Genomic DNA, 16,610 nt, shown 5'->3' with positions numbered 1-16,610 from the left:
GTGAGCCTTGTTCCACAGCTGCAATTAGTATTTGCCCCAAAAGGATGGCTGTTTGTATTGCAACCTGGTAACTTTTCTCTCATAGGACACCCCATCAGAGGAGATGTGTGAAAAATTTTAAGTGGAAGGTGAATGCTTCATAAAGTTACGAGTGAATGCACGCAAGCAGTTAGATGGAAATTAATTCAACCTTAACTGCAGCAGATGGAGTCACTCCCCCAACTGCCTTAATAAATCAGGTTTCTGTTAAATTATTAGAAACCGAATACCTATATGTCTATACTTGCCTTGTTTCATGTTTCTCATCAATACAGAATAGCTGAATACAGAAAGCAGTTACAGCTCCTCTGTACACAGGATGAAAGGAATCTCTCTCATCAGTCTCTAAGGTAGGTGTCCCAGCGGCTTTCAAATCGGTGTCTATGACATCATCTATTGGCAATTCAGCTCTGGAAACAGTGTTTACACTCTCCTTCTGCAGCAAGAAGAGACAAGGGACCAAACTGAAACCACATTTCCTTTTTTGTGTATTTGTTTAATGAGTCTTTTGTTGCATCATTCTTATTTTACATCATTCCCAGCTGAAATACAGGGTTGTACTTCACCCAGCACAATACATTCTGCCCCATCTAGAAGTTTAGGGGTGCATTTTTAATGAAATTTCTGCATGGCTATAAATTGATTAATGCCTGCAGTAAGAGGTTTGAAATAAAGACAACAATATGTTTGGGAACAGATATTTCTCATTACTGTCCCTATGTGGAACAGTAACAGAAATTTAATCTCAGGAAATATTTTCGAATGTAAAAATTTGGATTCCATCCAAAGTTTAAAAAAATTTGAAAGAACAAAAATGAGAGCAATTCAGAAAATGTCATCTTGGAGATTAACAACTGCGATATTTGAAGAACAAGAGACTAGTTTTGAAAATATACTGAAAGGAAGAATAGAAGACAGATACAATTGTTTAAAATTCTATGGGCCAAATTCTCTGCTAACTTTGACCCCATACAAAATCAAATTACTTCAGTGGGGTAGCATGGGGTATAAATCACGACATAGTTTGGCATAGTAAGGGAACCTGAGTCATCTCACTTAAAGAAATGATGATTTCCTATGTATGAGTAGTTGCACTTCATAAATATTATTCTTTGTTGCTTAAAAAAAATTTCTTTTTAGATCTGCATGGAAGAATTCAGATTTGGTATAGTGGTCTCCCTGAGATCCAATACCAAATCTAACAATATACTAAAATTGATTACTATTGTATAGGTCTCAAAACGGAACTTTGCACAAAATATCCATACCTTATGTGTATTTAAAATAATCAATCCACTCAATGTGCATCGTGTCAATTGATTTATTATAACCTGCTATATCACGTAAATGCTAATATTGAATAAAGATTTTATTTAAAAAATTATTTCACTTTAAAGAGTGGAAGCAAATCACAGTGTCAATACAGTTGAGAAACAGCCAATTATTGACATTTACTTTCAAATTCACTGTTCATTCCAAGTGAATTTAACATGTCCCCAAAAAAGGCCCAAATAAATAGGATTTGGGTGGGAAATCTAGCAGGTTTTTGCCAGAGGAGGAAATTTAGAATCTGTCTTTCTCTAGTCAGGGGGTACAATGCAATGTGGCCCTTCTGCGAGGATTCTTGGTTACTGGAGTCACATAACTATGGATTACCTGACCCCAGCTGGGCCCCATGCGGTCTCCTACTGCTGTCCCGTTATGAGCTAGAGAGCCCACCTTTCTATATGCACAGGTAGACATGCATGGAAAACAGTTTTGCCAGCTCCAAGTGTTCAGAAGTCTTGAGCCAGGCCACAAAAATTAATGATTTGAAAAAGTAACAACTGCATCTTTTTTCTTTGTCCTCTGGTTATTCAGCATTTAGGTAACACATTTTCAAATTTTTCTCTGGAACCACAAGGGCTAGAATCTTTCACTTAAAACAAAAACAAAAAAAGGTAAGCTGAGATTCTGTTGTAATAACATGGCTCCAGGAACTGAAGCTTTAAAAAAAATACCAAGTATTGCAAAAGTTGGCAACAATGGGAAAGCCTTGGGTGCCCACGTGCCAAAAAATAGATTTCATTCAAAAATGCACTGATGATGAGTATTTTGATAAACTCTTGATTGTACCTGGCCCTCACCTCTGAAACATTACAACCGAAAGTGTTCAGACTAGAATGTGAGGCGACAATATCCAAGGCTTGGAGAAGGACATCTTCAGTTTTAGTGTCCATCTGAAGAGAAAGCAATCAGTAACACATACAAATTAACATTCATGAATCATTTGTTTTCCTATGGATCACTAATTCTGGACATATTAAGCTCTCATTGATAACTCTGATTCCTTTTAAATCAATGTAAAAACTCGCACGCTTTTGAAAGTCCCCTCTATGAAGCACTACATAGTATAACTGGCTCATAACTCTTGCCATTTAGTCCTTTTAAAACCAATTATGTCTGCAGACAAAGGCAGCTTATTGCAACACCAAGGACAATAAAAACACGTACAAAAACATTCCAGAGTATTCCATTTGGTTTCTTCATCCCAGATTCCTTTGGAAGATAGGGATTCATTTAGTCAGGCTGTTACTGCAACTAAACTGGAATCTGGCAATCCTAACTCCACCTTCCTTGCCATCTGCCTTACCAGATTTACGTTGGCTTGTAAAGGCTGCATCTGAACTAGTAAATGTCATAGTTATGATTCACCATCCCTGGAGCTTCACCAGTGATAGCAACAATGGAGCATAGACAGGACGTGGGGATTTTTACCACTTCACTTAATTCTACAGCATAGTGGCAAAAATTCCAAAGCTTGGTCTACACTAGTGCTTCTCCCACAGCGGAGCTTCTCTGGAGTTCAGTTACAGCTATGGTGTTTATTAATGTAGACAAGGCCAAAGTGCCCAGCTCCCATAGCGCTACAGAATGCAAGCATATTCATACTTAGTCAGCCAGTCGATGGGCAGTGCCTTCCCCAAAGCGGCACCAGGGCCAACTTCATTCTAGCTATTTCCTCTTCTGTTTTCCAGAGGCTTCAAGACAATTCAGATGCCAATGGTTTCCAACTAATCCTAATGACTACTTCATAACTTCCCCGAGCCTTACTGCACAGGTGAGTATGAATTCTTGTAAAGTACTGCAAAAGAGCTGGAAATAGAGGGACCCTAATAGTCTGACCTCTTCAAAATTACAGGAGACCCAGGCAATTAGAACAGTTTTGACAAGCAGGTTTATAGTTAAGTACTTACCCAGCTCCAGCGGATGTTGCTAGATACTTAGGCTACTTTGACTGTATCTACACTACACACCATTGGAGGCGGGGTATAGTGTGCATATGGCTAACATGCCACAGTGAAAAGCATGTCGTGTCCACCCTGCAGTGTGTAGCTATATGTGTCAGTGAAAGGCTCTGGCAGAGGGGAGGCAGCGGGAAAAGGTTTAAACAGCTCCCCACTGCTGGAGCCTTTCACTGCAGCGAGGAAAGACTATGGCAGTGGGGAAGCGTTCCCTCCACCAGAGCCTTTCCGCATTCCTGGAATCTTTCCCTGCTGCAGGGAAGGGATCCAAGCAGCAGAGAGCTGGCAGAGCCTTTCCCCGCTACCTCCCAGTTGCCAGATCCCTTCCCCACTGCCAGTCTTTTCCTGCAGGGAGGCAATGGGACACTACACTGCTAAAAAGAGCAGTGTAAACAGGGAGGCATGACTTGGGTGAGTAAAGAGACATATAGTGAGACTAAATGTAGTCTGGACTCCTCTTTTGCATGTAGTTTTTAAACAACCAACAACAAATCTCAATTTTTATCCTTCTGAATTTATGACTATGTTTCTAGTGTTTTATTTAAAAGGCATCCTGCATTTGATAGTTATGGCATTTATTTAAATGTCCAGTGAATTATGTTTAGTAATATTACCTGAATATCCATGTCATGGGCACTAATACACTCAGAGTTTTGAGATAAAACAGATTCTGCTTCTTGACTTGTTTGGCTGCTTTTTTCTTCATCTGAATAATGAAAAGGAATAAATGTATCAAAGCAGCTTACAAAATGGATCCATAAACATCAGCATCACAGCAGTACATGAAGTATAACTCTCAGCAGCACACCACCATTAAGATGTTTCTTATGATCATGGTTAAGATTGAGCCATTACATTCACTTTACTAAGACTTCAGCATATCTGAATATTTACTCTGAAGACAAAACTGTAGAGGTCATTTTAAAACAGAGGATTTGAACAAAAGATAACCTGGAAACATTCCTGACTAATACTGTGTTTAGATGTAAAATTATATTTGGACTCTAACTGAAGGGAGACAATGTGGTCAATGGTTGAACTACCGATTGGATAGTCTGTCTCCTACCATTCAGTACCCATCTCTGCTGCTAACTTGTTATATGACCTTTGTAAATCACTTAACCTGTCTCCCATCAGCCTCTCCATCTGTAAAATGGAGATAATATTTCACAGAGATGCTGTGAGGCTTAATTCATTAATGTTTGTGAAGAAGTGTGACATCCTCAGATGGTAGGTGCCAGAGCAATCTGAAGTATTATGATTATCATCTATAAAATTAAAATAGTTAATTCCCTACCTCAAAGGGACTATAGTTACATTTTATAGAATTTGCCCTTTGAGAGCCTGTGATTATAGGTGCTATATAAGTACAATGTGTATTTTAATGGGAAATTATCACACAGTGCTTGAAAAATTGTCGGACAAATTTGACATCTCAAAAGGCAAAAATGAAGGTACTAGTCTACTAATAGTCTCATTCTTTTTTTAAATCCAAGGGTCACTAGTTTTCACTATAAACTAGTTACTCCAACTGCTATATACACCCCTTACTAAAAAAAAACCCTGGTGAAATAAGAAAATTTCCCTTCTCTCCTCTCCCACTACTACTTTTATTCCAGTTGTTTTTTTAAAACGGATTCTTAACCTTTTGGAAACTAAAGGCCATATTTTATGGGAGTGATGCTGAGCAATTTTTAAACTCTGGCCCTAGGCAATAGTTTGGCTGGCAGTCTAAAAGGGTTAATGGTGCCTCTCCTATCTTGTTACTTCCCTGTCTCCTCCATTGCAGCTAGTGCTTGCCTTTGGGGCTCAGACCAGACATATTCCAGGATCCTTTTACACAACTGCTGCAGCTCCTTTGAAGCACTGCAGCATCTGCATATGGATCTGGGAGCACATTTGAGCCCCAGAGGAGCTGCTGGGTGGGCAATGGGTTTCACCTTCTTAGTATGAACCAGGGTTTTGGTTACCTATGATTTCAGTACCAGCCAGGAGTCTCTCCACGGGATGCTGAAGTAACTACTTTAAAGCACTGTGACAACTAGTTAGAAAGGATCTTTGTTGTATTTTTCAGTCCCAAAAGGCAGACACTGGCTAATCTCCTTAATGAACACCCATTTTAGCAGAGGCGGCAGATAAATACAAAGAAACCAGTTTTTAAACTATGGTAAGTGAAGAAGGGATGAAAGGGCTCTATAAACAAGAAAGGAAAGGACAACACACATTAAAATTTATTGAGACCAGATTTTAAAGTCTACACAGCACTGAGCACACTGACTGAGCTCAATTCCTAGTAATGAAAGCAATGATGATGGGATTCTGTTTTAGTCAATTGCTAACAGGTTAATAGTATTTTTGGTGTGAAAAGTGATGACTAAAGCAATAGGATTCAATTAATTTTAGTCACTTGCCTATCCACTTATACTTAGCCATTGAAAGACATGATATTTGTATTATTTATACAGAGAGAGAGAGAATATTGTGTAAATAGAGTTTCTGGATTACAGTTTAAACGAGTAAAATCCAATTAAAGCATACATTTGAACAATAGAGTTAATTTTGTTAATACTGATAAACACCAGATTTCACAATTTTCACCATGTCCAACATTTTATTCACATGGACCAAATCCACAGCTGGTGTAAACTGGCATAGCTTCACTGAAATCAATGCTACGCCAATTTACATCAGATGATGATCTGGCCCATGGTTGTTTCCTGACATTTAAAATGCTAAATGGCAGGAAAATCCAGAGAAAAATGTCCAAAATCAATTTCAGAATGTTTATGATGCATTATTGCATTTGATTTGTAATGGCTTAACTACTATGTACATATGACTTACCTATTTTACACTCATGTACAATTTGTGCAATAGGACATGACTGAAATCTGACATCAATGCAGCAGAAGTTGACTGCTGTGTTACTTTCATTCCATCCATGTGCCTGGCAGCCTTTGGGTAGCTGCTTGACAGCAATTACACAATTTTGGGAAAAAACAGTCTCTAACCCAGCTCTGCCAGGTAATGAACACTATATTCCCTTTGAAGTCAATGAGAGGTGAGATTACTTAACATCTTGCAGGAACGGTCCCTTAGTTTACAGTAGAATATCAAGGTGAGTTACTTTAAATAATTTGAAATCCTGCTGCAATTGCCAAATTTATATTCAATATGTGGAACCAAATATTAACTGATTATAGTTAATTAAAGTGAGAAACAGTTAAAAACACTGATGGAGTCAATAAATTAAAGCAAATAACCACGAAAACCCCACAACAATAAAATCTGGGATCCCTATATGTAAGCCATTTCATATATGTTAATTAGCTATCAAAATTCCTTAAAAGTCACTTTCCAAATCCTAAAGACATATTCCTAGTTCATTTTTTCATATACTTAAAATGAAGTCTCTGAAGAAAAGCTTTAATTAACAAAAGCTCTTTGAGATTTTAAGATAAAGTATGCCAAAACAGTAACCTATGAATCTGAAGACTTCTGAGCCCTGGGAGGGGGCTTCAAAAAACTCTATGCATGCTTTGTGTTGAGAAACCTAACTAACTTACAGTTCAATTCCCTTAGGTAAGTAGTTTTTGGGACAATCTCAGGCAATTTAATTTTTTAAATAATGAGTTTAAAGGCCTAAAATAATTCAGCATGATATTTTTTTAAAAAGCTATAATCACTGTCAGAAGAAATAAACGTTGATGCAATGTGCAGGCAAACACAAGTGCATATACTATACATAATATGTGGTTTCTCTAGGGGTATCACCGATGGGCACCTTTATAGAAATGATCAAATGTCATTCTGATTAATCCAACAGTATTTCTCATTATAAACAGGCTTGCAGGTGTCAGAAGTTAACTAATACATGCCTCTACTTTACATACCAATATTTATATGTTGTTTCTGATTTTATACTAAAATGAAACCCTTAATGGCTCCTCTATCCAACACAGTCAAATATAGTTGCATCACTGTTATTTGTATATGTACCATAAACGTGTGATCTGGAAGCACATTATCTACTGTAACTGAAGTAAGAAAGACTTCAACCACAAGAAAATTAAAAGATTCTGTTTGCTGGGTTGATGGTAGATGTAAAAGTCAGCAGGATCAAAAAGCCAGTTCAATAAGAAGCCTGATGAAAACCTCTTGAATCATTCCCACAGTATCATAGTGTGTTCTAGCTACCAATTCCTGACTCCATATAGAGTAACAGCCAAATTACTATAATTATAATGAAATGCAAGTGGCATATCAACATTACGTTAAACATAGATGTTGTATACTCTTTCATTTTTATTGCCCAGTATTAGATTTTGAAAGGAAAAACAACAACCACCTGCAGTCTCCATGTACAAGGGCCAAAGCAAGTTAAACAGCTTGGAAATTCTTTATTACAGCTATTTATATCTGAACAAAGCTTTTCTTGTACAGCTCACATTTTAAATATTCAGACTTTTAATTCATTAAAGATATAATGGCCCATATTTTCTGGTAGTGTAAATTAACACAGCTTCATTCTCTTTACACCAGCAGACAATTTGGTTCCATATTTTCAAAGCAGTGCACAAATGGTGTACCCATACACACACAAAAAAAAAATACTGATCCTGCAAGATATATCTATGCACTTAACTTTAGCCACATGAATAATTCTGTTGATTTCAAGCATGTACGTAAACCCTGATTCTGCAAAGACTCATCCATGGAATAGCAAGATGCAATTGCTATAAATGGACTCTATTTCTACCATAATCAAGCTATAACATATAACATTGCTTTTTAAAAAATATACTTTTAAAGATGACAGAAAGGAGGGGAGGAATTAGATTTATGCCTTTTTTTCCTGAATACTTCATTAAAAAAAAAAAGCTTGAAAGTTTTTGTTTGGTTGGTTGGTTTTAAATATGCTGTTTTTTACATTAAAATTTTTGCATCACCGCTGTTTTTCCTGACATTCTTTATGAATGAGTGGAGATCGACAAGATTTATAACATCACATATGCCACATAAGTGAAACTTGATTAACTGAGAGCAGAAGTGGGTTTTCTACAGACTGTTTAAAACACCAGCTTTCTGTTAACAGACATTAAACTCTAATACCTAACAAACAATAGGAAGAAATGCTCTTATTAAGATAATCAACCGAGGTGCAGATTTTGGAAAATTTACCAAATAAAGAGCAAATTTTCAATAAAGAAACCATGCAAAATGACAACAAATAAAGGGCATACAAATCTTTGTAACCTCCAAGCAGCTAGTATATCAACTAATTTGGTAATAGATGTTATACTGTATTAATAAATGTAAGCTAGCTTAATTTTTTTACTTTGATTTTAAAAACAACAAGAACCATTTTCCTCTTGCCCATTTTGGCCAGATACAATAGACTAACTCTTTAAAGCGTACATGCAATACCTACTAAGAATTTACTGGTGCAGCTTATTGTTTTAAAGGTGTTTCTTAAAGTTATGAAGATTAAGTTATTTAGTGTCTTTTGGTAAATAGTCATTTGGCCTTTTAAAGACCCAATCCTGACCCTAATTTACATGGCTTTATAAGATCCATTCAGCTGACTGTGTACCTGGCCAACTGATCCTGAAGAAGGCTGACCCAGCATGCAAGGTTAGGAAAGAGAGGACCCACATACACACTACAGTCAAGAGGTTGGAGCTTCCCAACAAACAGTGGACTTGTACTAATGATTTTTCCTCCTCCCACAGCCCTATTTGTATTCCCAACACTGTCCTTCACCTAGGTCTGCAGTAACACTCCAGCAGCTCCAGGGGCAAGGAGGTGAGATAGAATAAAATGGTGGAGTTCCTTTATTAACATGGTGGTTCTTTGCAGGGGAGGGAAAGGAAAGTTGATAGGATAGCTAGGAGTGTGTTCTTTCCTCCATCTTCTTCCCTGAGGCTGACAGTTCTAGGATATCTGTGGGTGACTGGTTTTAGGCTGCTCAGTGGCCCTCTTTTTGGTCTGAGACAAGGCATTAGAAGCATTCAATGAAACAGATAATTGTGGTAACTTATTAGTGCTCATTCTTATTCTATTATTGATTATTAACAAATAGCAAAATGTAGTTGTCTATGCAAAAAAACAAACACTAGCAAAAAAACTCTTCAGTGCTTCTTAAGAAAGAGAGGCCAGAGGATGACAGTGCATCATTTAGAGAACTTTTCTACTCTTCAAGCAATTCATATACCAACTTTATTATTATCATTATCATTTATTTGTATTATGGTAGCCCTTAAAGGGCAGGGCCCCATTGCACTAGACACTGTACAAACACATAACAAAGAGATTTATTATAAACTCTTCAAGTCAGAGACTAGGTACAAGACTATAAGCAGAACAGACAGAGCACAAGGAAACAATGAGATGATACTGGTCAGCTGCCTAACTATTCTCAGACATTAGAATCAGCTTCAAAATGAGACCTTAACTTAACAGACCAGTTGCAGATGACATGTGGGGGACATGTCTAATGCTTTAACTTTCCAAGATTTGAACTTTGTTTATATAATGCTACTGATCCTGAAAGATCCTCCAATCTCCTCAACAGTGACAAGCATTTAATAACCAGAGACAACAGCTGTCAAACCTTCTCAGACCTCCCTGCCTAGTGTTGAGCTAGACCATTCCAAAAGGTTCCCTTCCAACCCCATGAAATAATTATATATTTGGAAGTTAAAAATAAATGTAGCCTAGCTGATTTTGAATATATATATTTTACTCTGTTTTTACCTGCTTCAATACTTGGCTCCTGAGGTAGTTTGAGAATATCATCAGGATGTGGTTTGCAGAGACCATGGAAAGGCCCCAGGTCAAAACAGTCATGAAGCAGTTGTATATTCACTTCCGAGCACACACTCATGAAACCTACTGCAGTGCCATCATCCTGAAATATCAAAATAACATTATCACACTCTTAAAAGCTGCAAGTCTATATAAAGACATGAATTTGGGGCACAAGAAAAGGCCACACAATCCAATATACTTCATACTTTTTATCTTAAATCCCACCTAACAAAGCTACTTTGTTCCAGGGTTTGAAAGATTTAAATAGGAATAGCCAGACTGGATCAGCTTGAAGGTCCAGCTAGCTCAGTATCCAGTCTCTAACAGTGGCTAATACCAGATACTTCAGAGGAGGGTAAAAGAAAATGTAATAATCTTGATTTAAATATGCACAGGGGAAGAATAAAAAAATATTGTTAGCTATGGTCTGTAAGGTGTTTTGTATCTCAACAATTATTTATAAATGAACACAAAACATATAGAATTACAAAGCGTCATCTTTAGCTATTTCAGAACAGATTCTTGCTTAATCTAAAACTGTTAAGGAAAATCTGGATCTAGCTAAACACAATGGTTGCCTAATTACTAAACACTAGTGTAAAAATTTCTTTGTGCTCTTAAATGGAAGAAAATACTTTATTTCCCTGTGACATGGTTTAATTCAGGGACAGAAAGCACAGTAATTATAAGCACTAGATAATTTCAAGTTCAAGACATATCAAGCAACAAATGCCTTAATAACTGCACAGGCAGATATGACAGCGATAAGGACCTTGCATTGATGAAATAGCATGTGACATTGGTTTAATGCACGGAATTGGAGCTTTCCTGGAAGTTACAATAGTAAACAAGAAACAGACACTGACAATAAGAATCATCACTGATTTTTCACTAAAATAAGGCAGGTAGAAGATAACTTAATTTTTAGTATTATATGCAACCTACTGATAAAACATATAACCACTATATGTATTTTTCCTCCTATACTTAATAAAATCTTGTGATAAAAGGCTGAATTTGTCCAGCTGTCTTATCAAGCCATCAACATTTCAATAAAAATAAAAAAAAAGTTTATTTTTTTCCCCAAACAACAAGTGATTGTTTGCTTGTCTTGTTTGCGTAACTGAACAAAAGATGGGTCTCTGCAGTTGTCTGGCTGCTGTGTAATTTTAGGCCCAAGGCTCAGCAGAGGCTGATTAACCAATCCATCTACCATATGTGCAAAAAGAGGTTGCCAGCTTCATTCTCTGCAGGGAAAATTGGCAGCTATCTTGGTTCATATGGAGGTATCTTTCCAATCTGCAGCAGCATTGGTGAGTCTATACTATGAAGACCTGAAGCACGTTTTGCAGGTTTCATGTTGAGCCATAAATGTATGATAGAAATATATTATTTATAAGATTATAAAATAACTGTTTGTAATGTGTTATTACACTAATGGCTTATTGTTTACCGCTTGGTTTCAAACTGCAGTGATTACATTTTAAGGATTTTTTTTTAACTGTTTTGCTCAAGGAAGCAGATTTCTGCAGTTAAAGTAGGTTATAGCTCCTATCTGCCTACAATACTTCATAGAATTATAAAGTATGGCAATTACATATTGTAAAATAGAATGTTCTTTTAGAAATGCATGCCTCTGAGACACTGTAAAATACCAAGGTTTTTAAAATCTCTTTCATGCTGGCCACTCTCATTTCTCTTTTAATTAAGAAACTAATTCCTGATTTTTGGAGATAGCATACATTTTTCTGCATTGATCAGGAGATGGAAACAAACTACAATATTCACTCATCTTGTCCATCTCTAGCATCTCTAATTCTACCTTTTGGAGATATTTTTGACTATGTATCCTTGGTTACCAGTCATCACATGCAGTATTAATGTTGCTAGTGGATGTAATTTGGTTATTTATAATGCAAAGTGTCTAAAATAACAATAACTGATTTAAGATCACCTCTTTCAATTATCTCAGAAAAATCTACCAAATTGTAGCTTCATTTATATTACAATAAGAAACAAAATATACAAACGAATCACACTGGGTTAGACGGTGGCATTTAGCCACAGTCCTCCTTTGGAGGCATAGCTTCAGAAGCGTGATGCCAGGGGGAGCATCGAAAGGCAGTGCCTGCCTGCGCATTCCAGTTGTGCTAGGGTGAATACAAACTGCTACAGCCCTTTAAAGGGTGTAACATATTGCTCACGTTTCAGAGTGGTAGCCGTGTTAGTCTGTATCAGCAAAAAGAACGAGGAGTACTTGTGGCACCTTAGAGACTAACAAATTTATTTGACCATAAGCTTTCCTGGGCTAAAACCCACTTCTTTGGATGCATCACTGTATGCATCACCGATCACAGTATGTCCAGCCAACTCTGCTGGCCTCTGCATAGGAGGGGCAGAACCATGACTCCCTGTCCCTTTTCAATGAGTTGTTCCTGGTGGAAACATCGCAGCAGTAATTGCTACGCTTCCTTGACCAGAGGGGCTGCTATTCTGGTTAGCTCTTTTACTAGCTACACAAGGGCAGGGACAGGGATGCTCCTGACTGCCTCCCAGAGAAGAGCTGCCCAAGGTCGAGCTCTCAGTCAAGAGTAAATTAATACATTTCCATTCTTTTCTGAAAAAAGTTCTCAGGTGACATACAATTATGATTTTGTTGTCACTTAAGGCCCAAGTCTGCAAAGGGGTGAGCACTTGCTGTGAGCAGCCTCAAAGCGTAATGAGGTCACCATGAGTTAAAGTCATATGGATCCTCACAGACAATCAGAATCCCACAGAAATGGGCCCTTAATTTGCTTATTCTCAGTTTCCTCATCTGTAGAATGGGTGACCCTGTCATCCTCTTAAGAATATTGTGAGGTACAAATGAGATTTGTAAAGTAACTGAGGATCTTCTGATGGAAAGGCATTTTAGAAATGCCAAGTATTGTTACTATTTATTACTGATTCACTTGTCATGTTCCATCCTTAAAGGAGATACCCACTGCAAAGGGGCAATCATTTTCCTGAAAGAACTGAAAGCTTACTAAGAAAAGGGCTGAATTTCTCAAGTGTCAAATGGCCATCAAAATTATGATTTTTGCTTTCTAAGGCATAGTTAGTCCTACTTAATTCATTTTTATTCAAGAAACCAGTGCACCAGCTGTTACCAAATACAGCATAATGAATGTTAAGGATACCCAAGCCTACTGCATGTCAAGGATCTACCTCACAAACAACAGCATGGTTTTTTTCATCCTGAGCTTCTATCAGCTCTGCAAGGAAGTATTCTCCATAGGTTTCTCTCAGAATTTCATTCTGATGCATGAAGATAGGCATGAGATCATCATGGTCTTCCACCCTGTAAAACAGAATCAATGATGTCTTAAAACTTTCTAATACTAGAATACTGATCCTTCACTCCCTAATTTGTTTTTCAGAGTGTAGACAAATGATAACTTCTATACAAAGTCAACTATTTATTTGATTTCAATTACACTGTCATTTTTAGAATGTTGTAAATCAAACATGACTGATCATTTCAGTGTATATTGTTAAATATTTTTTAAAACTCTTTATTAATTTACTCTGATGCACTACAGAGAATGAAAGAACAGATGTCTTCCTGGGCATACCAGAGGTAACTGAAAAGGGAAATTTGGATAGCTGTTATTTCTTACAGCACAGACACTCTTTACAACACTTTAAACAAGAGATCTTATGAATGTAGCTGAAGCTGTGACTGTAAACATCGACTACCTCTTTCCTTACTGGAGGTGTGGCCCCTGCTGAAGCAGAAACCAAGGATCCATAAGGAAACCTAACCCCAGGCATCTTCAAACAGCCAGGCCTAGTTATACACCTCTGTGAACTTCCCAGACCCACTATTCCAGTATTGGCAATATAGCGGACTCTTTGCTGTGATATTTCCATTGGCAGATGCAAATGGCGCCTCTGATAACAGGATAAGTTACTGCAGGCCAAAAATAATGTATACTACACAAATTCCACACTGCTGTTAAAAAGGGGCTGCCATTCACTCTGAGATGGGGAATGAACATATTGAATAACCCTCTTCGCTGCAGTGCATCCAATGGCATTTACCACAAACTCTCTGTGATTTTGCTATGCAACAGAGGGGAGTATACTGACCCATGACAGTAACATAGGAATTAAACAAATACTGTTCACAAACCAGTAGCCTTGTCAGGTTCATCATCATGTACTTGTCAGTGGTCCATAACTACTACCATGACAAAATATAAACAAAAAATGGGAGAATGATTGAGGTAGGAGGATGCTTACTTACCTGAAGATAAGAAATAAAAACTTCTCATTTTAATATTCTGCTGTATTGCTGGCAGTGATTGCTAATTTACAAAGCAAGCCTACACACTCAAACAGTTCATCTAAAATCCCCAGGTGCAAAAAAACAACAACACAGGGCTGTCAAAAATCTACATTCAATTGGCCAGATCCTCAGCCAGTGGAAATCTCTTAAAGGAGCCATACCAAAGATGGTGCAAACATGGGCAGGGAGGAGCTCCCTGTGCCTTTACTATCCCCCCAGCACACCTGTGCAGAATCTGCCGTAACTGTGTGCTTTTGTGTGAAAGAGACCATTAAATTATATAATTTCACTCAAAAGAATTAAATGTGCTTACTCGCTAGTTGGTGTTCTGTGACTTGGTGAGCTAGCGTGAGCAATGGGGGCATTTCCTCACCTCTGGTGTCAGTCAGCAAATGACCAATCAAAAGGGAGATTTAGCATCAAACTGTTCCCATTCCAGAAATTGCCTCTAAAATGCCCAGTAAGTTACTTCTGAACGTTAGCCTATGCTACACTCCCTTCCTCCTTTTTCTCTGTGCTCTGGTAGGGGAGCTCTGAAATGAGGTCACTTTGTTCAGATCTGCACCCACTGGCAGCCATCTGGGCGGGGGAACCACTTCATGGCTGGATGTTTCAGCACGTCAGCCCTGCAGCAAAGAACTGGAAGGAGCTCCTCGGTGGAGCTCCTTCTGTGTGGAGAGCCCGTGCTGTCTTCCATGGCTCCTGTGGCAGATGTCTGAAGATGGAGGCATAGCCTGAAAAGGTGGTCAAAATCTCCTCTCCCTTCTCTGCCTAACTGACTCCTGCCAATCAACTTTTCAACATAAATCACGTACAACTAAAGAGGGCCAGTAAAGACTTAGGCTCCAATCCTGCAACTTACTGCAAAGACAGACCCCTGAGTCCACATGGATTCCCACTGAAGTCAAAATGAGGCTCCAGCACAGGTATAATGTTGCAGTTTGCAGGATGCAGATCTTATCTACTTCTACTGGTCCTTCTACATTCAACTTGCTGTCAGTGTGAAAGCTACCTCAACCTGTCTCCACTTGGCCTGACATACACTGTTGGCAGTAAAAGTCTTACAGTACTCAAAGTGTATAGATAGATTCTCATTGAAATACCTGAAGAGATTAACACACTTACTGATACTTAATGTTTTCTCATTTAAAATCCAATATTAAGCTTTTGAAATCCTAGTTCTTAATCAGAAGCACAAGACTAAAAGAGAATTTTAATGCATGTTGAATAATGTAGATAAAAAGTACAGTCAGGGAACGCAGTACCTATTGATTGTTTTATTTGCTGGTTTTTTAATGTGCCTATCACCATGGGCCTGTCACAAAATAAATATATCTAACATTAAACTATCCATAATAAACACGATAAACTGTCCCAATCCTGTACTACCCAAACCATTCAGTTCATCAATGGTCCAACAAATACATGCTTTACTAAAATGATGCATCTTGCACTATCCCCTAAGAGTCAGGAAACTCAGGCTGTGATGGACCACAAGAAGGAATAAGATCTACAGCTAGGGACTCCCCATTGAAAACACCTCCAAATCTCCATGACTGAACTTCTATAAAATGTGCATTTGCTAATCTCAGCTGTCACAGAATGCACAGGGAGAGAGATGGTCCCTAAAGGGCCAAGAAGCAAACTCAGGCAAGCTTTAGACATTTGAGCCAACATGATGAATTGCCCTGAGAGAAGATGGGCATCAATTGAAGTTCACTGAGCATGTGGGTGATATGTTCCCACCAACCCCCTGCACTAAAACAAGTGGGCCAGCACATTCTTCACTTGTTAAAACTTATAGGCCATCTTTAAAGGTACCTTGCAAGTATAATGCACGGCAGATAACTAGAGCATGATGACTAGCAATATCTAACAACCTCTTAGCTAACCACAGATTTTAAAAAGTAGAATGAACCACTATTGCTACCTTGAAATCTAAAAGGAGCTGGAGATCCAAAAGTACCCCAAGACTGTTAACATTTTTGGCAAAGAGTGGTCACACTACACCCACAGGTGATGCAGTCATAATCTTTATCACACTGTCATCATGTCAACCTGTCAAGTATTATACAGATATGAAGTAATAAAGGGCTGGGGCGGATACAATTAGGCCTGTCTGTTGGTTCAATTCAGATAATAAAAAC

At 38.0% G+C, this 16,610-nt stretch overlaps 1 protein-coding gene across 3 annotated transcripts in view; it reads right to left on the bottom strand.

The window, feature by feature from the left end:
* CFAP61 (cilia and flagella associated protein 61) overlaps positions 1 to 16,610 on the bottom strand; it is a 209,966-nt gene that overhangs the window by 175,939 nt on the left and 17,417 nt on the right. For all 3 annotated transcript variants that reach the window (XM_073339783.1, XM_073339782.1, XM_073339785.1), the window contains exons 7-11: positions 13,341 to 13,473; positions 10,080 to 10,233; positions 3,938 to 4,029; positions 2,166 to 2,258; positions 288 to 475 (exon numbers count right to left, since the gene is read on the bottom strand). In XM_073339783.1, the coding sequence (XP_073195884.1) occupies positions 288 to 475; positions 2,166 to 2,258; positions 3,938 to 4,029; positions 10,080 to 10,233; positions 13,341 to 13,473 (660 nt within the window). The remainder of the gene's footprint in view (positions 1 to 287; positions 476 to 2,165; positions 2,259 to 3,937; positions 4,030 to 10,079; positions 10,234 to 13,340; positions 13,474 to 16,610) is intronic.

The sequence above is a fragment of the Lepidochelys kempii genome, chromosome 3 (genome assembly GCF_965140265.1).
Source record: "Lepidochelys kempii isolate rLepKem1 chromosome 3, rLepKem1.hap2, whole genome shotgun sequence".
In the NCBI taxonomy this organism is placed as follows: Eukaryota; Metazoa; Chordata; order Testudines; family Cheloniidae; genus Lepidochelys; species Lepidochelys kempii.
Note: the sequence above shows the minus strand (reverse complement) of the source record. Positions and strands in the feature narration are given on the sequence as shown.